We start from the raw sequence: 27,128 nt of genomic DNA, 5'->3' as shown, positions 1-27,128 counted from the left end.
TGAGGTGTGATTTATTTGATGAAGTCAAGCTCATTCATTCAACAAAAAATATATGCACATATTATGTACCAGTCACTGTATACGATGCTAAGGATCTAGAAATGAATTAGTTATATTGGTTCCTGTCCACAAAGGGGCACGGTCTAGAGAAAAGCTACACACAGAAAGGTGATGTCTGAGCAGGGGACCTTCCCCTGCACAATGCAGAAATGCCTACTCACCCCACTGTCCCCCATTGCCATAAAAGGGTGAGTAGAAGTTGGCCAAAGAGAAATGGGTATTCCGAGCAGGCAGAACAGCATGTGCACAGATGTGAATTTTGAAAGTCACTGTGCACTCAGAGAACAGAGAGTGTTTAATGTGGCCGGAGTCCAGGTTGCACTGGAAAGGATGGCAGGAGATGAAACTGCAGAGTAAACTACAGTATACTTAGTTCACCACAGTCAACTAACGCTTGATTGTGACGTGTTTGCATGCCTTCTACTGAGCGTGAATTTTACACGAGAAGCCAAGAGCTAGTCTTCAAAGACATCCCTCCCATACAAACACAACTGATGCCTTTGTTTGTCCCCTCCCACAAGGAATCTCGATTGGCCCTATGGAACCAACAGAATTCGGTGCAAGTGACACTGTATGACTTCTGAGACCGTTGCAGCTTTTGCCTTGATTTCTTGGAACACTTGTTCTAGGGAAAGTCAGTCATCACGTAAGAAGTTCCACTATCCTGAGTCCACCATATTGTGAGGAAGCACAGCATAAGAGAGACCACGTGGAGAGAGCTGTTCATCAGCCCAGTCAAGCCTTCAGACGACTCCAGCTTCAGCTGACATCTGACCACAATGCATGAGAAGCCCCAATGGAGAGCAGACTAGCTGTGTGTTGAACATGGTCAAAATACAGAACTGTGAGAGGGAGAAAAACACTTTTGCTCTACATTATATTTTGAGTCACTACATTGTGGGTGGTTTGTTACACAGTACTAGATAATTAGAATAGACATCTTGGAATAGCAGTGTGACATAAAGAGTTTGAGTTTGTTTTTGGAAACATAGTCTGGAGACAGACTGGAGGGTGGGCTGAAGAAGGCAGAAGCTGAAGGGACGAAGAAATGTTAGGAGGCCTTTATAGGGGGATAAGCGAATGTCAATGGGAATGGAAAGGAGAGGCTGGAACCAGAGATACTAATCTACAGATTCTAGAGGCAGATCGACAGGATATAGAGATCTCAGGCCACAACGCAGGTCTAGTCAATTAGAATCTGCATTTTAACACGATCCCCAGGTGATCACAGCTTTCAACCCTCGCAACGACCAGGAAAGATAGGCATTACTGTTCCCATCTTTACCTAGTGATGAGACAGAGGCTCAAAGAAGTTGCTTGAGATAGCCGAGCTGATTACTAGCTGAGCCGAGATTCAATCCCAGAATTTCCTGAGTCCAATATTCTTTTCAAGAGGTAGAAAAGTAATTTCACAGGAATTCCTACTTTCACTCTATTCAGGAGGATTATTTCAGAAGCCGGAACATCTCCAACGAACAATCACAGGTCTGAATTTGCAGTGCCGCCAGCTATGAGCTTGTGACAGTGGTGGACGAATCTCTTTCTGAGCTCTTAGCGGCTCCGCAAGAAACGACATTGACAGAGTCCGAACTTCACTTCCCAGCAAGCCCCGCGGCCTCCCATCGCGAGAGGCATGACGGGCATCCTGCCCCACTCTGTTTTCCCGTGGAGCTACCCGGCAGACGCGGGACACGTGACAGCCTGACGTAAGGGCGCGCGGCATCCTGGGATGTGTAGTCTGGCCCGGAGTGGGACGCCCCCTCGGATGAATGGGGCCCGAGCTGACTGCGAGCTACACCCTTCAGCCGGCAGCGTTGGTGGCGGCCGCCGGGGAAGGGGAAATCGCGGCGGCCCGAGGAGAGAGCAGCGCCCCAGGACAGTGGCGATGTTCTGTGCAGCAGCCCGGCTTCCTGGGGTAGCGGTCTAGGCGGGCGCTTCCTCTACGCGCTCGCTCCCCTTCCCCTGCACCGGCCATGCGCCCGGCCATCGCGGTGGGCCTGGTGTTCGCAGGCTGCTGCAGTAACGTGATCTTCCTAGAGCTCCTGGCCCGGTGAGTGACGCCCGCGGACCGCCCCCTGGCTCCCGGGGCTGCGCCGAGGAAGTCGGAGGAGAGGCGCCCCCGCTCGCCGAACCCCGGATGCGCCCCCAGCCGCGGCGCGGGGCGGGGGTGGGACGGTTTGAGCCCCCGTCGGCTCGGGGCAGCCCGGGACCCTGCTGACCTGGCTACGTCGTCGTCTTGCGCACCCTCCGCTCTCCCGTCCAACACTTTCACAGCATCCCTCTCACCGGAAGGCTTGGGGTGCTGCTGTCGTCACCTATTTTTCACAGGAGAGTTTTTCACATGACTGGTCCAAGGTCGGCAGGGAACTCGAGGCAGAAAAGTTCCTCCAGCTCTTTTCTCAATACCGTCAATGCCTCATGTTTGACTTAAGCAAAGCTTCCTGACTTATAAAGCAGTCTGATTTTGTACACGCTGCAAAGAAAGTTTTCATCTGTATTAAAGTGGCCCGCAAAGCATTTGTTTTATTGGCTTTAGAGACGATCGTGAGTGCTTTGCCCAAACACACCTCTCAGTGATGTAGTAGATTCTTGTTTATACAGAAGATCCACCCAATTGACCCCAGAGACCATTTCCAGCTTTAAGATGTTATAGTCTTTACATTGGGAAGCTTGCATTTTGAGATGTAACTTTATAAATTAAGAATGACTGTGACACATTCCCAAAGGGAAACTGGGTTAGCTTTATTGAGGTGGCATGCAAGTAATGTTGAGTAATGTGCAAAGTTCAGTGCATAGAAGCTGTTACAGGAAAGTCAACAGGTGGACTGGAAAAGGCTCAGGACTAAATATCTTAAAGATATGAATTTTAGTCTTGGCTCTGTCGTCCACTGGCTGTGTGACTTTTTTCAAGTCCCTTAGCCTCTGTGGACCTCCTTTTTCCTCTGCTGTAAAATATTATGGTGCTATCTAATGCCATGTTTCTGAATCTACACATTATTTCCATCAGAAATTATTATTGACCATCAGAACAATCTTGTGTACAAGATAGGTCAAGAGTTAAAGTCTCTGTTTTACTGAAAGTGAAACAGGTCCCAAGAAGTTAGAAGGTCTTTTACTACTTACTTGTAAGTGGCAGAGGCAGAACTGGAATCCAGGATATCTGAACTTTTAGTCCAGTATCTTTTTCAACCTCCTGATAATTTTTGAACTTGAGCAGCCCATAGGTTTTGGCCACCCAATTCCCCATGTGGTGCCTACTAGAAATGTATTTAATCAAGGATACCATTGATTAAGTCATTCTGAAGCAACCAGTTTACTTAAGGTAAACTCCATGTGGCGTTAATTTTTGCAGTTACAGAGCTTGAATTTTATTATGCAGAAAGCATTGATAAAGATCTGTTATTTGTCTTCTTGGAAATAGATGGTGAGAAATAGGAAAATGAAAAAAAATGGACCAGCCTGGTGGCCTAGTGGTTAAGTTCACCCACTCTGCTTCAGTGGCCCTGGGTTTGCAGGCCCGCATCCCGGGTGCAGACCTACACTGCCTTTCAAGCCATGCTGTTGCGGCAACTCACATACAAAACAGAGGAAGATTGGGACAGATGCTAACTCAGGGACAATCTTCTTCACACACACACAAAACGAAGATGAGGAAAAGAATGTATCTGGCTGTAAGCTAGTACACTTCAAAGGATGGTCACTTTGGAAATTGATTTAAAAATATAAAAAAGTGATAAAATCAGGCCAGCCATGGAAATGAAGGTCAGAGAATAATAGTGTAATATTCACGTTGACTATGCCATTAAATTAAATCTTGCCAAAGCCTGTATGATTTCAGAATATGCTGGCAACTGAAGGCCCTCTTTACTAGTTGTGAGCCCTTAGCTAAATTACTTGACCTCCTGTGTCTGTTCTCTCAGCTGTAAAAGCGAGGTGATGGCTCTACCAGCCTCATAGCGTTTGGAGGATTAAATGAGGTGCATGCTCGAAGCCTCTGCTTCCCCTTCTCTCTGACAACTTTGGTTTCATACAAATATATCTTGTTTTATGAGCTGTTCCTGAAAAGTTGTGGATAAATCTAACTTTACAGAATGTTTCCATGCATGATAGCAGCTTCTATTTAGAACACTGAGTAATAAGTGAATAAATCATCACTCCTTATTTATCTTTTTATAAATCTGGATTTTGCATATAGCAATAGGTTTTCATAAAGTGGTGAGGGGTACATTTACTAATTTCCTGAATGGTACACCAGACCGAATAGCAGCTTTTTCCTGATTTGCTTGGACAACTCATGACTTCTCATGTTACACATCAATAAAATAAGCGCTGCTTGGACCAGATGGTCTTTAAGGTTCTTTGTAGATTTAGCCTTCTCATAATTTGTGACGTTATCTTGGGACACCACAGTGGAAAGCTCATAAATTTTTATAGAGCAGGAACTGTGCTTCTTGTATGGCTTCCTTGGAACCATTAGGTGCCCCAATAAGTGGCAAGAAGAACACTAAATATAAAAGGAAATGCTATTGTGACTTGCAGGGTGAAGCAAACATTTTTAGCCACTTTCCCCAAACTGGAAAACAAATTTAGGTTTTTCTTTCAGATTTTTATACCTAAAATTGGGACCCATAATAAAATATAAAGTACCATGCAGTAGGTGCAACGTAATGAATGAGTCCTTGATCTCCCTTTTGAAAGACCTTACCTTCCACCTTGGAAACAAAGTACACCCATGCCAGCTAACTAACTAGGCGAGGGGTTGCATGTCTTCTGGCAGGAAAGCAATCTGAAACATTTTCTTTATCCCCATTTTATTTTTCAATCCAGTACATAATGTTGAATCCAATGAGGAAGTTTCCTAAATCCAGAATAAGAAATACAAGAGGGATAAAGTCTGCCCAATTCTTTCTCTTCGAAGTTGGTTTTTTTAAAGGTAAAACTTTGGATTCCTGCCGAAGAGGATTAAAAGTAAGAGAAACTGCAGTTAATGATTATTAAGAGAAATAAAGTTCAAGAAAACAAGGGATTTAGGGAAAAGGATTCAAGTTTTTACTCTGAAGTTTTAAAACGAATTATTCCAGTTAAAATAAATAGTTTCATTGGTAGCCATACAACGTCTTCCTAAAAAGCTCTATAAGTTGATTTTTTTTTAATTGAATTATGTGAGTTCATTAGGGAGATTTAAAATTCCTATGGAAATGGAGTAGGAAACGAAGTAGGTTAGGGTTGTCAAGGGAGGGGGGAGGGGAAATAGGAATGACTCCTATGGGTATGAGATTTCTTTTGGAACTGTCCTAAAAGTAAATAATGGTGGTGGCTGCACAACTCTAAATATACTAAAAACCACTGAATTATAAAAATAATAACAATAATAAGGGGGTCACAAACACCATTTATTTGCCATGTGGCCCTGGGAGACTTACCCAACTCAATGCCATGTGGCCCTCAGTGTCTTTAGCGATGAAATGGGCATAATAATACCTACCTCCATAAAATAAAGATAAAATTAAAAATTATTATGATTCCTTTTAAAAAATCCTATGGAGAATACACTTATAAAGCCAGTCATTTTTTGAAATAAGTTGTTTCTTTTTATCTTTCGTACAATCCTAATATTCTAGATCATATTTGCTAAAAGTGAGGCACCTCCGCGTTCATTCTGTTGCTTGAGTGAAGTCCAGACTGTGCCCAGAGAGCGGGGCACGGAGCTGCATGAGACATGGCTGGTCCTCTGACCATCCCTGTATGGCGCTGGGTTCTCACTGTCTCATAGTCTATTTGGCTCCCTCATCCTATTGTCGTTTCCTTAAAGCCAGGGATCAGGGCTCCTTCACACTGGGCGCTCCCTCACAGCTAGCACCTAACTTTACACATAATATGTCCTTGATAATTGTTCTTTAACTGAGTTGGCCTAAGCTTTGGGTAAAAATGGAAGGGAAAGCAAGGAAACTGAATGTGTCCCTTTTTGGCTAAGTCTCATGGTTGGCACTTGACGTATATTTTCTCATTGAATCCTCACTACAAGGTTAAAAATATAGCGCTTTCATTTTATAGGTGAGAAAAATTGGACCATATGTCTTTAAAAAGGTTACTATACTTAGACTGACGACCTTTCAGGACGTAAGGTTCTAAATCCTGCTCATCCTTGTGGTTCTAGTCTTTGCCTTTTTCCCTGTGTGGCAGGCACTATGCTAAGTGCTTTTCTAGGACTGGCACGTTTACTCTGCCATAAACCAATGAGATAGACACCAACACTGTTCCCATTTTAAGAGTAAGAAAACTATAGATAGGGTAATTAACTTCCACTGTCACAGGGTGAGTGACAGAGCTGGATCCTGCATGTCCCTGTGCACGTTTAACAACAGTGGAGCACAGTGGTTCTCAACCCTGTGACGGCCACGTGAGAATGACCCGCTCATCTTCTTCACATACCTCCCCTTTCCCCAGACCTGCGCTAGTGCCTCTCAACTCCAGCTGCTCCTTAGAATCAACTGGGAAGCTTTCAAAAGTACAGATTCCAGGGCCCCACCCCAGACCAACCCTATCAGAACTGGGAGGATGAGCTCCTCGGGTGGATGGGTTTTTAAAGCGCAGCCAGTGTTGAAAAGCACTGCGCTTGGAACTTTCTAGAGCTCAAGTTCTTCCTCCTGTCCCTCATATTTAGGCTAATGGTTTTAATTAGCTCCTTGAATGAGATAGATGTTTTACACAATTGTTTATGGATTCCTGCAATGTTTAGCCCTGGCCCTTGAACGTTAGAAGTGGTAAAAGAAATGGTTGAATTGCGTATAAAGCAGTAGTTCTCAAGGAGACCTTCACAGGCAGGAATGGTAGCGACAGTCCTGCTTCAGATGGTAAGCATAGCTCGGGATGAGGATGGCTTATGCCTGGAGTTGTCTATTTTTATGCCTGATGGATGTGTTTAAGAATTTGTCTATCATGGCACTGCTTTTTAATATTAGTACCACCAATAGAGAATGGTGTTGTTTTTAATAAATAGCATTATGTTAATATATGATAATACAGTTAACTCCCTCTAATCACTGGCTTCAGGTAAATGTCTCTGGATAAGATGAAAATACAGAATATGAAGGCTGGTGAGTATTGGTAATATGGGAAATCTGGAAGCTTCAGGAAAACAAAGACAACTGCTGACTTTGTACTTCTTCCAGTGATTGAGCAGAGCCCAATAGAGGACAAGCTTTAGAAAACCACAAACATTTTTTTGTTTGTGTGAGGAAGATTGGCCCTGAGCTAACATCTGTTGCCTATCTTTCTTTTTTCGCTTGAGGAAGATTGTCGCTGAGCTAGCATCTGTGCCAATCTTCCTCTATTTTGTATGCGGGACACCACCACAGCATGGCTTGATGAGTGGTGTGCAGGTCCACAGCCGGGATCTGAACCTGTGAACCCCGGGCCACCAAAGTGGAGCACGCAAACTTAACCACTGTGCCACCAGGCCATCCTCCACAAACATTTTAAGTAACTTGAAGGATGTCAAAGGAATTTTCCACCTTCTAAATTTGTTCCTAATAGTCACTGTGGAAGACTCCCCAACTCTTACGTAGATCACTGAAGAGGTTTGATTGAATTCCAGGAACATTTGTTGAGTGTCTAATGTATTCAAAACACTGTGTTAAGGGTTGTGGGGAATAGTAGATTATAGTGGCATTTCTCAATCTTTTCTTCATTTCTGCTCCTCCCCAGCCCCGAAACACTGCTTAGACGTTTTTTTCCCTAATCACCCCACACATATACTGTATGCTGGTGTATATAGTGTGTGTATATCTGTGCTTTATACTTACAGAAAGAGTTAAAATTCCCCTCACCCCACCCCACAAGCCAATTGTTGCCCCTGGTGGGGATGCTATCTAAGGTAATGTCCCTGTCATCAACGTGGGTACGTGTCTTTGATTGACAGCAGTCTCGGAGATTCCTGGTCGGGAGAATATCTAGACATTCTAGGAAACCTGAGGATATTTCTGTCCTTGGGCTTTGCTGCCTAAGCTGACTAGGATCCTGACTAAAGCTCTCTTGGTTAAGTGAGGACCCCAACGAGAACCTGTGACCAGCTTCCTACAGTTTACTAGCAAAGTTGTGTCGTATTTCCAGGAACGAGCACATCACAGTGATTCTTCCTCATGGCCTGCTACACCGAGGCAAGAGTGACATGAGAAAGCCTGACATTCTTTGTGAGATATATTGCTAAATGAGTGTGGTCTGGGGTATGAAAACTGAGATAAAGAAGGAAAGTGGGTAATGGAAATCTTCCCTGTTATTCTGAACTATCCATATAACAAGGCTTAGTGTCCTTTATCTCAGTTTTTTGTGACTTTTTTTGTTGTTATTCACTATACAGGAAGCATCCAGGATGCGGGAACATTGTGACATTTGCGCAATTTTTATTTATCGCTGTGGAAGGCTTCCTCTTTGAAGCTGATCTGGGAAGGAAGCGGCCAGCTATCCCAATAAGGTAGGGCCCATTGAAGCCTCTTTTAGCTTTTGTTTTTTAAAAAAGTTAAGAGCTTTTCTGGTACCTACATAAAAGGAATATGACACATGCTTTTATAAGATTTGTATCAAAGATATCAGTAGAATAATAATTCATTTTCTGAATTTAATATGTTGTGAAACTCCAGGGAACCTGTTTTAAGAATAAAATTCCTGCTACAACACTTAAAATAACTATGATGGAGACAACAGTGTATACATGTGAATGTGTGTGTGTGTGTGTGTGTGTGTGTGTGTGTGTCCGTGTGTCTGTGTGCATCGTATATGGTCACTTAAAGGCCTACTGTGACCACAAAATTTTTAAATAGTTATGTATGCTATCCTCATGTTGATAAAGTTATCACGTATGCTAAGAGTGGTGTCATTGTTCGTTTTTAGAAACAAATGGCTTTTGGAAATAAATAGAGGTGGTTACACAACAGTGTGAATGTGCTAAATACCACGGAACTGTTCACTTTAAAGTGGTTGATTTTATGCTATGTGAATTTCACCTCAATTAAAAGAAAATGAATGACAAGCTAAGGCAAAACTATTGATTCCATGCGTCTGTCCATTGGTCCAGATTTGCATAACTGTACTCACGGGGCCAAATAGAAAACAGAGCTGTTCTTATAATAAACAACGTATTGAAAACTCAGCATTCTTGCTGTGAGAGACTTGAAATAAAAGTGTAATCCATCCAATTGTATTTAGTAGGATAGGGTCACTCAGTCCCTTTGAGAGGGACCTTCTGGTGCCAGTGTATCCAAGGACTGGTTAATTCTCCTCCTTGTTGGTATTATTTTGCAGCATTCCTGAGTAACCTGCTATAGAAAGTCTGGCTGAGTTTTGTTATTAATATTGTATTTTTAAATTTCCCATTGCGATGCTGAATATTCTGAATACTTTTTTTTGTTTGTTTTTCATTGGCTTTAGTATCTGCATAAAACTTCTGCTCCCAAGACTAGCGTTTTTTGATTCCTCCGACCCTTTCCCTCCTCCCTCTACTATCTCTTTCCATTCTGGCTGCCACTAGCATAGTTCAGGGACATAGTTACTCTCACCATAACTTTCATAATGGTACCCTAGCAGACGGAACACCAGCCCATCACCTCTTCATCCCTCCGTTTCAGCTTCCTACCGTTGTATGCTGGCACCCTCTCTCATAAGCACTCCAGTCACCATTAGGTTCAGAGTGAAGCCAAAGCTCCCTGCCCTTTGAGGCTCCCCATGACCTTGCCCTAACAGCCATGTTCCCGTCTGTGTCCCATTTGTGCTGGCTGTTTTATTTTCTATCTGTGAAACCATAATCAAAATCTTGCTCATGTCATTCATCCCCATGAGCAATTTCTAGGCAGCACTGTGTAGGCAGCAATGTGGAATCGTTGGAATTAATTATCCTGAAAGACCTGATGAACTCTCTTTATTTCCAAATGGCATCTTTTCAAGACAGGACTAAGAAAATTTGGCAAGAAACCTTGTGAAGTCACGAGTAGTGTATTACATAGAAGCTGTGAAATAGCTATTGCCAGTAACTTTGCATGTGTGTAACACTGTGTTCTGTATTCATTGTAAAGCTTCTCAAACTTTCCAGACTGTGTTAACTTAGCCATGGTGTGGCTGCCTACAACATATTAAAGCATATAGCTCCACACCTAACCAGCAATGAAAAATAGGTTCTTATCAGGGAAAATAATTGAGACTCATGCTGTCACATCCTTCAGATGTGCAAAGATGAAAAAGGGTGGGGATCTGTGCTCAAAGATCAACATTTCCAGAAGGATATGGAACCACCTATTTACCTTTGCCCTGCATTCTTTATTCATGTATTTCAAATATTGTTTTTTCTCTTTTTGAATGTATTAGGTTGAATCATATGAAATTGCTGATTCAACCCTTTTTGACCTACAGAAAATATATAATTTTATATGGTTTGACCTGATACATGTGAAAAGCATCTTTATTTTCCAGAGCAAAATGGGGCATACAAATGTAAAATTATTTATTTTATTCATTTATTTGTTTATAAGTGTTCATTCCTATTTATCTCTTCATCTTTCTAAGTTATTAGGGTTACAGGATTTGTTTTTAGTTTTTGTTTTTTTATTATTTAAAGACCTATAAATGCTCCAAAACCAAGGGGCCTGATTTTAAATAGAAGTCTATACCAGTCAAACGATGTCCTCCTTAATTTGGAGGCCACTGGTTCAGAATGTGAGACAATTTTAACAGTTGCTAGGCTGAAAGTAACCCTTAACTTAGCAAATCTTTTCTTTAGAAAAAGTGAAAATTAGTAGTATAAACATGTGTTGTATTGAGGAAATATTTTAACCATTTTCAAGTTCTTTAGAGGTATGTGAAAATTATATACAAAGAACTGACACAATAATAAAAATTATCCACTTACTTTTAAAAACCTATTGATGTCTATCGGGTAACATTTTTTATAGCCTAGTTTTCAGTTGCTTGAAAAATATCAAAATAGTACATTTGAAAAATGTTTAAATAGTGTTTCTTGAAACATATTCTATGATTCAAGCTTCTTCCAAGTTAGTCTGGCTTTGCGAAGTATTTTCATATGTGCTTGACTTCACTTTACATGTATTTGACTTCACACTATAATAGTAATACAATCTTTTACTACAGCGGAAATAAGCAAAATACTTTTTAAAATAAAAATATCTATTTCCTTCTATACTTGATTTTTCTTGAAGTAATAGATTCTGTGTGCTGAGCTGTGCTGCCTGCATTTCAGGTACTACGCTGTGATGGTAACCATGTTCTTCACGGTCAGCGTGGTGAACAACTATGCGCTGAATCTCAACATCGCCATGCCCCTGCATATGATATTTCGATCTGTAAGTGCTGCCGGCTCACACGCCTATGTTACTCTGGAAGATACAGCCAAGTGGGTGGATTGTAGTAAAGACTAGGGTCTAAGAAGAGGTCTCATGGATGAGGGAACAGAGGCTGGCTTTCATCTGAGAAGTAAGGCGAAGAGAGAGAAATGTAAAAGTAAACAGTTTACTTTTATTTATCTGAAGTCTTATGGGTGATGAATAAAAAGAAAGTTAAAATTTCCCTGGGAAACAGATTTTACCTTTAATTTCCTTCATCTGGTTGATTTTGTATTTAGACTTGCTGTCAGTGTTATTTAGCTGAATTATCATCTCTTACTTTTTGTTTCTTTCTTCCATAAAATTACATTTGCTTCTAGTACATGAAACAGATACTTCTCTTTCTGTTTTTTTTTTTTTTAAAGCAGAGACTTAAGATCATTAAATAAATGGAAGTTCTTGATGGAGGTAGGCTTCTCCCAGAGCAGCGAGGTTTTCTTCTTTGCATCTTGTGTGGTGGGAGAGCTGTGTTGAGTGTGGATGTAAATAAGAACAGAGTGTTGCCTGAAGAGCAGGAGAGACCTCGAGGGGGATGTGGTGAGACCTGCAGCAGAATGCAGGATGGGTGACGATCGGAATTAGAGCATTTCTCTGTGCTCTGAGATTTTTGTGAGCTCGAATGTGCTATTCCTAAAGGGACTTGCTAGAGCTAATTCTAATTACTAAGGTCACCTGCAAAGCATCGAGCACATAACAGACTTTCAATAAACTTTTGCTGCTTGAGCGACACCTTTCCAGAGAGGAGGGAGACCCCTGCATGACTTCTTTCATTAAGGCTGGGGGTGAGGAGAAGCTTATTAAAAACTCGTAAATTAGATACTAAAAAATTTGACAAAAATAAGTCTTTAATTTATTCCTGTTAGCCCTAGCTTCAGCTATGACCAGTTATTGAGAATTGATCATTTTTGTTCTCATTACCATCTTTCAAAGGTTTCCTTGTTTTACATGATAGATTTTTCTGGTTTATACTTTTTGCCATCATAAGAACACCTGAACCTTGCTAATTATTCATCAGGTGTTTGTCCCCCTTGCCCATGTCCATCTGGAATTATGTTATTGTCTTTCCGTAGTACACTAAAACTCTCTGTTGTCTCCTTTTACAGGGTTCTCTGATTGCCAACATGATTCTAGGAATTATCATTTTGAAGAAAAGGTAAAGAATGCTCTTTTATATTTTATGTATCGGAAGGATATCCTGAGCCCCAGCCATAAGCTAGCCATCTGGATTCCTCTTCTCGTAGTGGTGATACGTTTGCTCTTGGCCATCACCCTTGTTTCTTAGTTCTCTCTGTGACAATGACGTACCTTTCTGAGGCACCGGATCAGGTAAAAGGCCCCACCTGTGGCTTTGGAGCCACATTTTCTCTCTGTAGAACTAATTAGTTCTTGTCATCCTTGAATCTTTAGTACCATACTCTCCTATGAAGCCAATTGATCTGAAACTACACTGTCCCATATGGTCACCACTAGCTACATGTGACTATTTACATTTAAATTTGTTATTGAAAATTAAATACAATGAAATATTTAGTTTTTCACTCTCACTAGTCACATTTTAAGTGCTCAGTAGCCACATGTGGCTAGTGGTCATCATACTGGAGAACCCAGATATGGAACATTTCCAGCTTCACAGAAGTTCTGTGGGACAGTGCTGTCATTCAAATACTACAAAATGAACTAAAGAATAGTCATGAAAAATTATTTGTCTCCCATCTTGATTCTGAGCCTCACCCCTCACTCCCAGGGAGAGGGGCAGTGGGGAGAAACAGCACAAACAGTCTGGAACATTCCTCAGGGGAAGTTCACCCTTACTATTAAGACTAAAATTATACAAGTTAATGCCAACTTTTCACTGCATTCAATATCCACCCCCAGCATTAGAACTCTCTATACCAGCTTGGAAAGTAACCGTCAATTCAGAGGGTAAGAACCCAGAGTTTAAATAATAAAGGCTGTGTCATAAAAAGGACAATTGTCCTGTTTTACCAGGTTCCTTATCAGGAACTCTTTCTCTCCTGAGGCTTATGTATTCCCCAGATAAGGAGGATTGTAGTTGATTTCTTTGCTAGGCTCTCTGCATTTAAGCATATGTATATATTGTCAGGTTCGTTACATTGGAAGTACCCATTGTGCTTCTAGGTAGCGCAGAATTCATCTTGGGACAGACCTGTGGTCTTTCCAACCTTTGACTTAGCTCAAAGCAGGGATACAAAAGAACCTATTAAAGGAATGTATTCCACTGATAGTGCCCAAAATGTCAGGAGTGTTTCTCAGACATCTCAGTTTCCCTGAAGAACTTACCTGTCTGTCATCTTGAGTCTCTGTAAGCCTTTTTGCCTCTCTTCAGTGTAGATCACCCAGAGAGCAGGAATTTCCCTAAGGTAACTATCCAGTCCCGTGAATTAGTAACCTACTAACTCCTTTTATTTATCTTGAGTTATTGAACTTGAGAGCGCCTCAAGTTCATAGTGTGCTCCTCATTCCAGGATTTGGAGGCCAGGTCTATATTTACCTGACCCACGCCCTTCGTTATTTTTTAGGCCTGAGTTATAAACCTGTCCGTCTTGATTTTCCGTTATTTTCATATCTGCCTCCAGCAGCCTGTTTCCTCACCCGCCCCTCTTCTCTAGCTTGGGGTCTTGGCCCCTTGCTCTGCTGCTTAGCCAGTTCCCTGGGCCTTTTATGGGGTGCTGTGACCAGAACTAAACAGTATCTGAGTAGAAAATCTCGGATGGTTCATCTTGTAAGTTTAATTTCTCCTAATTCTTTCCTGAGGCCTTTTGCTTTATCTTGGAGAGGGATGTTAATGATACTATTTTAGTTAATTTGAAGTGCCACTGTTATTATTGCCAATAGTCCTGTTAGTTTTTAATGTTCCTCCCTTTATCCAGTTATGACAACATTTAAAAACAACATTTAAGTCATTCAGAGACGTTAAAAAAATACACTCCCTGAAATTGGACGGTTGAGTTATTTCCTGAGTATTGAATGCTGCTACTTGTCCCTGATACTCCATTCTTCCTCTGGTGTGGTGTGTCTCCTCACACTCAGGCGTGGGCGCCCTGAGGACAGAAAAAGCAGCAGGTGCCAGTTAAGGTCTCTGTCAGGCTTTCGTTTGGATTTCTGAGAGTGGAATGGAATGTCATGTCTGGTCTGTGTCTGTTTTTGTGTTTGTTTTCTGATGAAACAGTCTGTTTGTCCACAAACTATTGGAAACAAACTATTTTAAACAACACCATGACAGGCGTTGTTTAGAAACCAGTCAGCATCCTGATTCTTCCACGCACAGACTTACTTGGACTCTGCTGGGAAGCGACCCCTCGATCCTGTTTTGGTGGTTTGTACTCTGATGCGCCATCTGACTGTGAACATGTGGAAATTCGTATCTGTGCTTTCCTAAGGTGTTCTTGTTCTTATTTTTGCAGATACAGTATATTCAAATATACCTCCATTGCCCTGGTGTCTGTGGGGATATTTATTTGCACTTTCATGTCAGCAAAGCAGGTGGTAAGGATCGATTCACAAATCGTTTATATTCAGTACTTGCCATGAGGGCCTGGAGACCCAGGTATTTATTAATGACGCAGTAAATTTAAATGCTTGTGTAATACAGGGATTCAAATCTCTGAAAGAGACTAGTGGAGGGAAATGGGTAACATAAATATTTCCCTTGTATCTGAGCACCTTGCCTGTAGTTCCGGTCTCTGTACCTAGTATTTTTTCTTATTTCCCAGACTTCCCAGTCCAGCTCGAGTGAGAATGACGGATTCCAGGCCTTTGCATGGTGGTTACTAGGCAAGTACAGTAATTACAATAAAGTTAATTGCCTCTGCAGTTCTGTTTGCTGAGTTTCTTCCTAAGGGACATGTTTCTTGGCAAGAAGCTTCAGCTAAACAAATTATACCATGGAAGAGAGAGGCACCTGGGATCATATATCTCTGAAACTTCGTGTTCCAGAAATGAAAAAAAATGTCCACGTTCATGGAAATGTGTTCTACAGCATGCATCCACGTTTTTCTTGGTCGCCACTGGTAGAGAAAGAAAAGTACCTGACTGCTTGTCCATCTCACTCTCTGGGAGCAGTGCCGAGAGTGTCATCCATTCTTCATGATCTGTTTGCTGAGTAGAAGCTTCTACAAAAGAAGGGCACATTGCAGCAGTTGACTCTTTAAAATTTCCAAAGGTCCCATTTCTAAATCTTAAATTTATTTTCTTCATGACTTAGCTGTTCCATATGGCAGTGTTCCCAACCCCGACTGATCATCAGAATCTCCTGGGGAGTTTTTTAAAGTATAAGTATCTCTTCGTGGAGTTAATTAGACAACTGCTGTAGAGCTTTGCCTTCTCGGTGTGTGAAACGGAGGTGAAACTCTTTCCAGGTGCATTCAGTGATAGTGATAATAGATTGCGACTAACCAAGTGAAAGAGAAGGAGCAATGAAAGAACTGTATTCTTGCTTCTTGGCTCTGCAACTTTATCCCTTTAGGTTGTTATTCTTAACATCGAAGGATCTTTATGGACTATCAGAAGAATATCAAATAAAAATTTGCAAAGGATATGAACATACAATGCATGGGGGAAAAAATTAATGCTCAATAATTTTATGTTCAGCCTCATTAGTCTAGTAATCCAAGAAATGCAAATTGAAACCAAAATGCGGTCCCTTTTGATTTTTGGTCTATTATATTGGCAAGATAATAAATGATTATTCTCATTGCTGCTGAGGTGCAATAAGACAATCATTTTCATATAAACTGTTTATGGTATAAATTGACACAACCTTTCTGGAAAAAACTCTATGTATTGAGTTTTTAAAATGTCTACAACCTTTGACTCAGTAATTCCCTTATGAGAGTTTATCTGAGGGAAATAATCAACATTTTGTTTAAAGATGTGTGTATAAGAATGAACATTGATTTTAACAATGAAATAGTTGGAAGTAATGTAACTATTCTCATATTATAAGACATTTAAGTATGGTACATCCACATGATAGAATAATATGCAGCCATTAAATTATACCTTTGAAAAAAAAAAATTTTAGTGAGTGACTTGAAGGAAAATCCAGGAAAAAGATCATGGAGAAAGAAGATATAAAAGTGTATATTCATTATGAAACCATCTTAGCATAAAATATATACATAAACGTATAGAGAAAGGAGCCGGCCCCATGGCCAAGTGGTTAAGTTTGTGTGCTCCGCTTTGGTGGCCCAGGGCGTCGCCAGTTCAGATCCTGGGCACAGATCTAGCGCCACTTATCAGGCCATGCTAAGGCGGCGTCCCACATAGCACAACTAGAAGGACCTGCAACTAGAATATACAATTATGTACTGGGGGGCTTTGGGAATAAGAAGAGGAAAGAAAAAAAGAAAAAGATTGGCAACAGACATTAGCTCAGGTGCCAATCTTTAAAGAAAAAAAAATGTAGCAAACTATTAAGGACCAGATTGTAGTATCGTGGTTGATTTTTATTTCTTTTTACAATTTTGTACATGTTCTACAATTAGTTTGTGATATTTGTAGAACTTAATGAATAAATGTTCTTTTAAGAAAACATCTGAAATGAGCACATGCAGGCCTCTTGTAACCCGACGTTCATCTTTCAGGTATTGGCGCACTCACTTTTGCTCTTCTGATGTCAGCGAGGATGGGTATTTTCCAGGAGACTCTATACAAACAATTTGGGAAACACTCCAAGGAGGCTTTGTTTTATAATGTAAGCAATTTCTTAAACCTGAGGAATATGAAAATATGTTATTATAATATGTTATTTCAAACATAATATTCCATCTTTTTGATTAGTTGAAGGATCAGTGTATTATCTGGTAAGCTGCTTTGGGCCCCACAGACTACTTTTAATGGGCTACTAATGTGTCTTCTGAGCCACGGTTCTCTACATGAGATCGTCGTGATCAGTCAATGTGAAGAAAACGAGTCTGCTAACCAGGAGCAACCCCAAGAGACAGGGAACCTTCACCCCTAATGTTCCTACAGATGAAATCAAGTTAAAACCAATATTTAAACCTGGAAAAGGAAGATAAGTTCCAAAAACAGCAGGCCCAGGGGCATATGTGCAGGAAGTCGTTGAGAGAGTTGGGGGGTTGGGGTGAGAGGTGTCTTGCCTCGTCGGGCTTTGTTCATTGGATGGAGAGTTTAATGAGTGAATCATACAGGCTTCTGCTTCTTTGTGTTAAACTGCTGACCTAGAGCCACCTCCTCTCACTTTTCTCCTCCTGCTCCCTCTTTCCTGTTGAGAGAACCCCCAAGGCACAGCCCCTCGGGGTCAGGGTCAGGGTGATGTAATTGCCTCCAGCGTCAGTGACCTCAGGGATTCCTTCACTGCCCGCTTTTTGTACTAAAGTTGCAGATGAGCAATTTGAGATATTTCATTGGAGCTAGAGTATGTGACTGGGGATTTAAGAAATAAAGGAGCATTTTGTCTGGTTCACGTCTTCCTTTTAACATAGTAGCTGGCACACAGTTAACTGTTCAGGAACTGTTAGCTGTGATTCCTGAACAGTATTGTGGTGATGGTGGGAAGTTGTCGTCAGGCTCACCAGCCTTTGCTTACCTCATGTTTCCCCTTCCTCTTCAACCTCTTTTTATTCTTGTCTTCGTTTCTTTTTCCCTGACCTTGTATGGTCCTCCAATCTTTTTTCTCATTAGTCTCCTAAACTCCCTGAAATCTGCCTTCACATTGTATGTCATTTTTAAATCCATTATATTTGCTGACCCATCCTTAAAAATAGTAAAACATAGCAAATCCTTTGGGCAAAGTGACTGTGTTTAAATTTCTCATTCCCTTTTGTTGAGGAAAGGATGCTGGCTCCGTTTTTTTGTTTTATATGTGATGACCAGCAGACTCCATAAGGGCAAGGACTGTAACTTTGTGGTTAATGTCATGCCATACAATGTCAAGTGGTCAGAAGCACTGGATACATTAAGAAGTCTAGCTTGCTTTTCTTGATACTGCTTGTCAAACAACTTGTAAAACTTTTAATCATTGTATTATTCTGTAATGTTTTTGCATTTAAATTTATGTGAACTATTTCTTCCCATAGCACGCCCTTCCACTTCCTGGTTTCATCTTCTTGGCTTCTGATATTTATGACCATGCAGTTCTGTTCAATAAGTCTGGTGAGTTTGGGGTTATCCAGAAGCATTACTGACAGTTTCTGAGGCAGAGTCTCAGTTGGGCTCTTGACTTGACCACTGCCATTTTCCTAACCTTATCCAGCTCATCCATCCCCGTCTTCCCCCTTCCAGGAATAGAGTGCCCCATTAATCTGTAGTTGCAGCAACAAAAGCTTTTACAGGCGCTTCTCAATTATTTGCAAATGAAGTAAGAGAGTATCTTCAGATTTTCTATTTTGCTTTGGAACTTCTGTGTTTGCATTTGAATGTGGAATGTTTGATGTTTTGAGAATGCAAACAAATAGTAATAACTCCCTGCAGAGACTGGAGCCATGAGAAGTTGGGCAGCAGTCCAGCTCTCTCTCTTCCTGTTCCTCCTTTTCTGCTGAGAAAGGCAGACCTGCTCGTAGATCCAGTCCAAGCAGCCTTGGAGCGAAGGGACGCAAAACTAATGACAGGGCTTCAAACAACTTACAGGGTAGACAGGCGGCAGAAATATGTAAAATTAAGTCAAATGTATACAGTGTAAGTTAGTTTTTACTTTTTAAAGTGGCTATTTAAGAAATTAGCTATAAATTGCCAGTTAACTTGAAAGAAATTACATATGTAATCTAACTATCTACTAAAAGGCCTAGTGTGTTATACAGACAAATGAACACACAAGGTACAAATAAACTTTTTAAAATTAAGGCTTTACGTCGCTCATCCCTAAAATGGAAAGTGTATTCTGTAGAAGGACGGTGGGTGCTAAGTGAACGTTAGTTTCCTATCTGAACATGAGTTACCGAGTTGTAACTGTTGTAAACTGTTGTTTGCAATGTCGCCTCTCCCATTTGCCCACCAACAAATGTGTGATGAAGGTAGTATGTAAGAAACTTGTTAAGGCTCTGAATTAATCATTTCTGATTTTTTTAATTGAGATATAATTGACATATAGCTGATCTTTGACACAGCGATTTTTAAGGTCTCTGAGAGCCCCTAGTAGCAAAGGGCTATTGAAATAAACACATAATCAAATCCCCTGGAATTGATTTTGATTTTGATTTCGTTATTAGAAAGCTGCTTCTAAAAGTTGCGGGGGGCTCGATAGTAATATAACATTTTTTTAGAATCTGCCTTCAACTTCTTCAGACTCATCTGTATGTTAAATATACATTTTTTTTTCCCCCTCTTGCTTGTCTTGAAGTCAAGTGTCTCAGATGAACCTGTTATTCTTGAATTTTCTAAGGGACCTGAATATCCATCTAAATATTTTAAGTCATACTGATTGTCTCTTTTCTCAGCAAATTAATACAGTGATGCTCTAAAGTTATTAAACAGTAATAGCATTAGTTAACTTTCTTCATTTCAATACTTGCTGAGTCTTTCAAAGACAAGAGAATACCAGATTATTGGGATTCCCCACCAGTCCAGACATACAGTTATAATAAATTATTTATGTATATAGCTTTCTATTTTTTTGCAAAAGAAAATTAATGTTCGTTTACTAACTAGATTTCAGCATCGCTTTGTTAGAATTTTCTAAGTTATGCTATATAATTCAAACTCCCAAAACAATTTAGCAATATTAAAAAACTGACCCTTTGAAGATTACTATGTCCTTATTCTCGCTGATCTTGAATATTTTATTTCCTCCCAAATATTTACTGTGCAAGCTTTCATTTTGTAAAACTAACATAAAAATGTATTTAAAGGAAGAAAAGTTATAATTCCATGACCCTACACATTAGCTAATTTCATTTTACCAGTTTCCTTCCAGATGTTGTATTCTCACCTAGTTGTAATCCTTGTTAGATATAATTTTGTACTTGCTTTTTTCATTTTCTTCTGAGTTTTTTAACGAGGCTATGTATCATCTTTATGATCTTTTTTATCGAATGTATAATGCCTCATGTAGTTCAAGGACCTTGGCTTACATAGCCATTGCTCCATCAGTGGGCATTTAGATTGATTCAGAGTTTTCCTAATTATAAATAGTACTGCAATGAATGCAGGACTTTTTTCTTCTTTTGTATTGTCTAGGATTATATTCCTAAGCAGGGTATCAATATTTTTATAGCCTCTTAATAAGTATTGTGAAATTAATTTTTTAAAAAAACACCACAATTTATACTCCCACCAACTGAATGGCTGCCAGTTCCACTACCACCTTGCCAGATTAGGATATTTATACATTTTTTATTGCTAATTTGATAGATATAAAATAGTACAATCCTATTTAATTTAGAATTCTTTGATTACAAGTAGGATTGGACATATTTCCAAATGGCATTTAGTTGCTGGTTCTTTCTTCTTGTGTTGTCAGTTAAAACCATATCATTTTGAATTTTTTTGTGCTTTACCGTCTTTCTTTGTAAAGTAGGGTCGTATTCAGGTGAATGGTTAAAAGTTTATTTTAAAATTAAAACAAATTATAATTTGTTTTAAGAAATCACTGTAATGACTCTTAAGACTGATGTAGCCTGGAATCAAGGTAAGTGAAGTGGTGTATGGTCCAAATCTGTTTGCAAAGGAAGTAAAGTTGCCATCTCTATTATGTTCAGTCTGTATTGCTTCATTCAAAAAGATGAAAACTTTGGTTGTCAAAAGTGATGTAACTGTCCCCCTCTTAATCTTTGCAGAACTCTATCAAGTTCCAGTCGTTGGTGTGACAGTGCCCATCATGTGGTTCTACCTCCTCATGAATGTCTTCACTCAGTATCCTTTCTACTCCTCTGCCGTGTGGTCTTCTCTGTGTTACTCTGGCATAGGGATGTCTGTTCTTTTCTGCTAACAGTGCAGTAACAGAGTTTTGTTTTCGCCTTGATCTCTTCTGCCGTAAGCAGAAGACAGAGAGGCCCATCCAGTGAGCTCCTTTGTGGAGGGCAAAAGAGCTGCTAGTGGTGCAGGAGGCCGCGAGTCCCAGGGCACCATGCAGGAAAGGCTCTGGGTGGAGGTGTGCCGCGAGTCCCAGGGCACCATGCGGGAAAGGCTCTGGGTGGAGGTGTGGAAGTCAGTGGAGAATTAAGGATCAGTCTATGACATGAACGTTCTGTGATTTCTACCTGGAGTTTTCCAGTATCCTAGCATATTTCACAAGCTGCCACAAATTTCTGAAAGAAATTTCAAATTAATTAAAACAATTTTTTTAAGTGGGTTCTTTTGAACAACCTTAAATCCTTTATAAAAATTATCAAATGTTTGAAACAATGAAACAGATTGGACCTCATTCTTCTGAAGTCACCTCATAGATTTGCCCTACAGTTTCTTTGCAAAGGAGAGGATGGAAGGGCTGGGGACCAGCTCAAATAAAGATGGGGTGATCTCCCTTACTGAGAGTGTGACCCTCTGTCATTACTTGGGAGGTGACCTTCACTGTAGACTGTGGGAAGAATCTAGAATAAGACTAATGGGAGGTCTTCAGGCAGTTTCGAGTTGGGATCCACAAATGGAATGGCAGGACAGGAATTCTGTAGGATATTCTACCAAGCAGGAGTCTCAGAGCAGCTGTAGCCGACCCTCATGTTTTCTGGTTCTCAGAATATGAACATTTAAGCCAAGAGCCATGTCAGAAGGTGCTCCCCACTGATCTCTCTGTAGTCTACAGGAAACCTCCTTAACGCCCCCCACAGGTACGTGTGCATCCGGGGTGTCTTCATCCTCACCACAGAATGCGCCTCCCTCACCGTCACTCTCGTCGTGACTCTACGCAAGTTTGTGAGCCTCATCTTTTCCATCCTGTACTTCCAGAACCCTTTCACTCTGTGGCACTGGCTGGGCACCTTGTTTGTCTTCATTGGGACCCTGATGTACACAGAGGTGTGGAACAACCTAGGGACCACAAAAAGCCAGCCTCAGAAGGAGGACAAGAAGAACTGAGGTCTCCCTGGAATAGAGAGACGAGTGTCATTGTCGTGAGCGAGGGTCTGGCCACCATTTCTCTCCTATTAATGCTGACTTACCCCCCAGTGTTGAACCAGCCAGGTACTAGAGAAACCTCAGGAGGAGGGGACTTCTCAGATTTCTCATAGCTCTACAGACCAACATTGGTGGACTCCCAATAGAAACTCAACCCTGAAAGAGAAAAAAGAAGTCTCTACTGCTGAGCAGCCTGTTCACTTGTTATGTCTGTCTTGTTTACCGAACTATTCAATACTGCACTTGTTTGTTGAATTCTGAGCTCCCAGCACTGCTAGTTTTATATCCGTGGTCTCGGAAAAGATTAGCCCTTTTGTTGCTGTTCTGATGATTCTCTGCCGTAGCAGTCATTATCTTCCTGTGACCTTGTCCCTTTGTCCTGTCAGCTTTCCACTCCACAGCAGCGCTTCGCAGTCAGTCGGACGCTCCAGGCGTCATCGTCAGGAACGACTGAGTGGCCAGGTGAACTGAGACACCGGTGATGTTGGGGTTGGACTTTCTCCAGCTTGTTCGGAAAGAAGCAGTGGTCTCTGTGAGCCGAGCCCTGGTGACACTGGAGCAAGACTGGTGGGAACTCTTTCCCACATTTTGCTTTTTTCTTTTCCTATGCAAAAGTCATATGCTTTCACATCTGCTGTTCCCTGTGCTTAGAACAAACCTGCAGCATATCTCTATGCAGTGTTAATAAGGAGCAAAGGCTGTGTGTGAATTGGGAAAGAGAGACTTTTTCCCTCCGTCTTCTACATGAAGCCTCTGAGCCTAGAGCTGAGCTGATGACGCCAGGATGGCCCCGGAGAAGCTGGCCCTGGTGGGTCCCCAGAGAGCCACACCTTCCCCCTTGGACCCAGCCGGGCACTCGCAGGGCTGGCTCCAGGTCGGGAGGTTAAGTCTTCGGCTTCTTAACCAAGGAGATTCAGCTCCGAGTGGCAGCTCTGATAGATTCATGACCAGCCAGGCTAATGAGGGGAGTAATAGGTACAGTGGGTGTGAGTGTGGTGTAGCAATCAAGTCAAATCACAACTAAAATGGGAAGTTTTTCTTTTTTTCCTATAGGTTTCTTACTATTCTTGAATGGGTATTTGTGGGGGTAGGGGGTTGTATGTGTTTTATTATTCATAGAAACATGCCCCCCTTTTGCTCATCATTTCAAAGGTCTGGTTTTTCTCCCATGGGATACTTTTGAGAAAGAGGACCGATGTCAGTGTAGTGTGTGTAGGTGTGTGTGCTCTCGTGTCATTTGTGTGTGATCATTCTGGAGAAGAGCATGAAAATCAGGTTTCTCTTTCCTCTCTTTTCACTCAGCTCTGGGCCTTTGTTAACGTCACACAAGTACCTGCTGTTTGGTAGGCAGTTAATTAACAGCCACTCTCTCTTTGCACACAGACAAAGGCCTTTCTCTTTGTGCTGGGTGCAGATTGCCATCTTAAATCGAGCCATGGCTTCCAGGTCCCCGGTTTGGTTTTTGGGGGGCGGTACTATTTCTCCATCTAAGTCACAGGGTTTTTAGACCAATTTGTTGTTCTGGATGTTGACAGCTTTCCAGTGCCCGTAAGGGTCTACCCTAAAAGATGCTGAATTAGGTGTGAACCCATTCACGGAATCAAAAGGTACTTTCTGTGAAGTATGTGGAGCTCCTCAGACTGATGGTGCTAGAAATAACGTGTGTTAAATACCCCCTTAAAAACAAAAACAACAAAAGCTACTTTTCTTATGGCTTAATAGAAGAATCTGTCCCTACGGGCTGTTTGATTGCTACATATCTGAGGTCTTCACAGGATAATTCTTAATAGGATAGAGCCTTACATAACATAGTTATCACTCTTTTTATGTTGATGGGAAATATTAGAATTTTTAGTAATTGAAATATGTCGATGTACACAGTCAGCATTTTCTTGGTCCATTAGATTTCAGATTCTGGTTTTAGAGAGTGTGTGTTCCTCTAAGTCTGAACGCCTCTGCTGGTCTTACTAACAAGAGGTTATGTATGGACAGAGTAGGGCACTCATACAATGAAATGAACCCCTGTGAGAACAGAATGTCTTATATGCCCTGGGAATTGATTCTTCTCTCTAGTGGTAGGATATAAGTAAATATGTCTAATGGATAATAGTTAATACTTTTTTCAACTACTTTTTTTAACCATTTATTCCCCTTGAATAACTGGTTTTTTGATCCAGGTTGAAACTGATTTCAACCTTTATTAAAGGGGCAAATAAACCCTTTTGTCAGGATTAGACTCATACATAACTGGAGGAGAAATGTCTATTAAATGCCTCTCCTTTTTCTCTGGATCAAGACCATGTAACTTTGTGCCCCAGAGAGAGAAGATATAGTTTGTTTACAAAAGAGATTGATGTTTAAGACATCCAAACTCTACCCTTAGAGCAAAGATCGAATACCAGATGACACTAGCCACAAAATGTAGTGTGTGTGCGCGCGTGTGTGTGCCCCTTGTGCCCAGCTTGACCAGTGTCATTGATAAGGTAACAGGAGAAAACAGTGGATATTTGAATTGTATTAATTTCATTTCTACATATACTTTATCACAATTCTTTTGTCACATTATAAGTGCTAGCTTTTTCATTTTTTATTAGTAATTTATTTTTGATCCTTTATTTTCTTTTTCATCTAGCTAAAACAACCATTAATGCACTTGACAAGTTTCTGTCAAGCTCTAAAGTATTTAGACCCAATCCAAATAGTTTTTTTTCCCTTCTTCCTGCCCAGTTATCCAAAATGGAATGCTACCGTACTTTAATTTGGTCAGTGGGACAAGTGAAGATAAGCCATGAAAGTGGAGTTGATCTGTGCCACTCCCAGCAAACCTCTTCTATTCTGGGAAGATCATCTGACATTGTTAAAGGATTCTAATGTCTTGTGGTCATTTCCTAGGCATGTTTCCTCCCTTCTGCCCTATTTTTTCACTTCCTAACCCCGCCCTGCACTGTCTTCACTGCAGCCTCCTTTCACTCCTGTAGTTTTCTCCTTGCGACACCGATAATCTTGTATCTGTTTATGCCTCTATTCTTTGGGGCTCTGGATATTTTTGTGGATTTTTACAGGATATTTTTACCTGTGTAGCATGTATTTTATTATACATTGTTTTAAACATTGATATTAGGAGTGTGTGTCTATAAGGATGAGAATATCTGGCAGAGTATGTAAATATATGTGTAGATGAGTATGAACATGATGGATTGATGTAAAAATATTTATATATTCTGTTACAGCTCAAAGTGGGACTAAGAATCTTTACCACTGGTCCCTTGTATATTTGGAAAGCAATAGTTTTCTTATTTTGCTCTTTTTACCTTATCTCTAGCCAACTTCACTCAACAGTACCAAATGCCTATGGTGAGGGGGAGTGGGAAGCACGAGGTCAGGAATAATTCTAAACCAATGAGTTAGCTCTGGGCTGGTGGGCATACTCCTCGGTGGGCCATCCAACATATTGGAAAATGTCGCAAAGACCTGAGCAGATAGACAATTACACATCGAAAAGAACCGCATCATCAAGATCTGAAATCAGGAGCCTACGTTTGTTGTAATTTGTTTCTCTTTGGCTTGGAGTAAATGAAATTATGAGTAATTGTGCCCTTATTAGATAAACAGAGCATCTTAGTCTCAATAGCTTTATCCTAAAAAATGTGAGTGGAACTTACCTGTGGCAGTTCACTCTTAGGCTGAAAAGAACTGTCAATATAGAAAAAATCTATTATTACTGATTGGCGTGACATCTGAAAATGAGTATAAACAATATTTGTAAGTAAAAGAACTAGCCATAAGTATTGGGATATGTTCAGTACATCCCAAGCTGGGGTGGGAGACTGTATGTGTTCTCTCTTTCCAGCAGCTTCCTCACAGGAGACACTGCAGAGAAGGGAGGGACCCGGGATCATGTCTTAGTTCTGTATTACCAGCCCCAGCACAGTGTCTGACTTGCGTCTCATGAATAAATGAATGGCTCCCAAGATCTCTTATTCCTTCAAGTTTCTGAGAAAGCTTCTAATGGTTCCTGATATCTCTTCTCACTTTTCATCAGCTGGTTGGCAAGAAAGCAGATAAGAGGAAACATTCCTAAGATTCCAAGCCAGAGAAGGAATAGAGGACAGACATCTAGGATTGCTTGGGTCTGCAGCTTTTTGCTCTCTGATTGCCTGATGGTAGGGGAAAAAGCATTATATATTTAGCACTTCACATCATTGGTGCTCAGTGCAAGGAGAGGCCTATCAGGGCAGCATTAAAGATTCCTAAACGTGTTTGAGGTAGGCTGCCTGGGGTGACCCCTACATCTCCGTGGCGGGTGTCGTTGGTTTGTATCGCCTGATGTCTGGAGTTCACCGTCTCTTAGTGTCATACTGAGACACTTCCCCTGAACTTTACCTACTTAAATCGCTGACCATCCTGCCAAATGTCCTCAATGTTAATCACATAAGGCAAGCTGCAAGGGTACCAGAGATAACTGGTGGGGGAAGCGTGGTCTATGCCAGAAGAAATAAGACCCATAGTTTTTAAGGAAAAAGTTGTAATGATTCCTTGGCACGTTGAATTATTTGTATCTTGAGATGTAAAGAAGACTCCTGTGAACGAACGAGAGAAGCAGTAGTTATTCCCCAGCGCAATAAAAATGTCTTTGTGTATCACTTGCAA

The 27,128-nt window shown here is 41.0% G+C and overlaps 1 protein-coding gene across 1 annotated transcript; it reads left to right on the top strand.

Annotated features, from left to right (window-relative positions):
- Positions 1–27,128, top strand: SLC35B4 (solute carrier family 35 member B4). Its single transcript, XM_001500799.6, has 10 exons — positions 1–2,110; positions 8,420–8,533; positions 11,306–11,408; positions 12,551–12,600; positions 14,873–14,954; positions 15,182–15,242; positions 17,054–17,163; positions 18,509–18,584; positions 21,203–21,278; positions 22,193–27,128. The coding sequence occupies exons 1-10, from the start codon at positions 2,034–2,036 to the stop codon at positions 22,437–22,439; spliced, it is 996 nt and encodes a 331-aa protein (XP_001500849.1). The 5' UTR covers positions 1–2,033; the 3' UTR covers positions 22,440–27,128.

The sequence above is a fragment of the Equus caballus genome, chromosome 4 (genome assembly GCF_041296265.1).
Source record: "Equus caballus isolate H_3958 breed thoroughbred chromosome 4, TB-T2T, whole genome shotgun sequence".
In the NCBI taxonomy this organism is placed as follows: Eukaryota; Metazoa; Chordata; class Mammalia; order Perissodactyla; family Equidae; genus Equus; species Equus caballus.
Note: the sequence above shows the minus strand (reverse complement) of the source record. Positions and strands in the feature narration are given on the sequence as shown.

Excerpts from the sequence above, each read along its gene's own strand:
- SLC35B4 (XM_001500799.6), top strand. The coding sequence starts at position 2,034 with ATGCGCCCGGCCATCGCGGTGGGCCTGGTGTTCGCAGGCTGCTGCAGT. Across the intron at positions 2,111-8,419 it reads TTCCTAGAGCTCCTGGCCCG|GAAGCATCCAGGATGCGGGA; the intron begins GTGAGTGACGCC and ends TTCACTATACAG. Across the intron at positions 8,534-11,305 it reads CGGCCAGCTATCCCAATAAG|GTACTACGCTGTGATGGTAA; the intron begins GTAGGGCCCATT and ends CCTGCATTTCAG.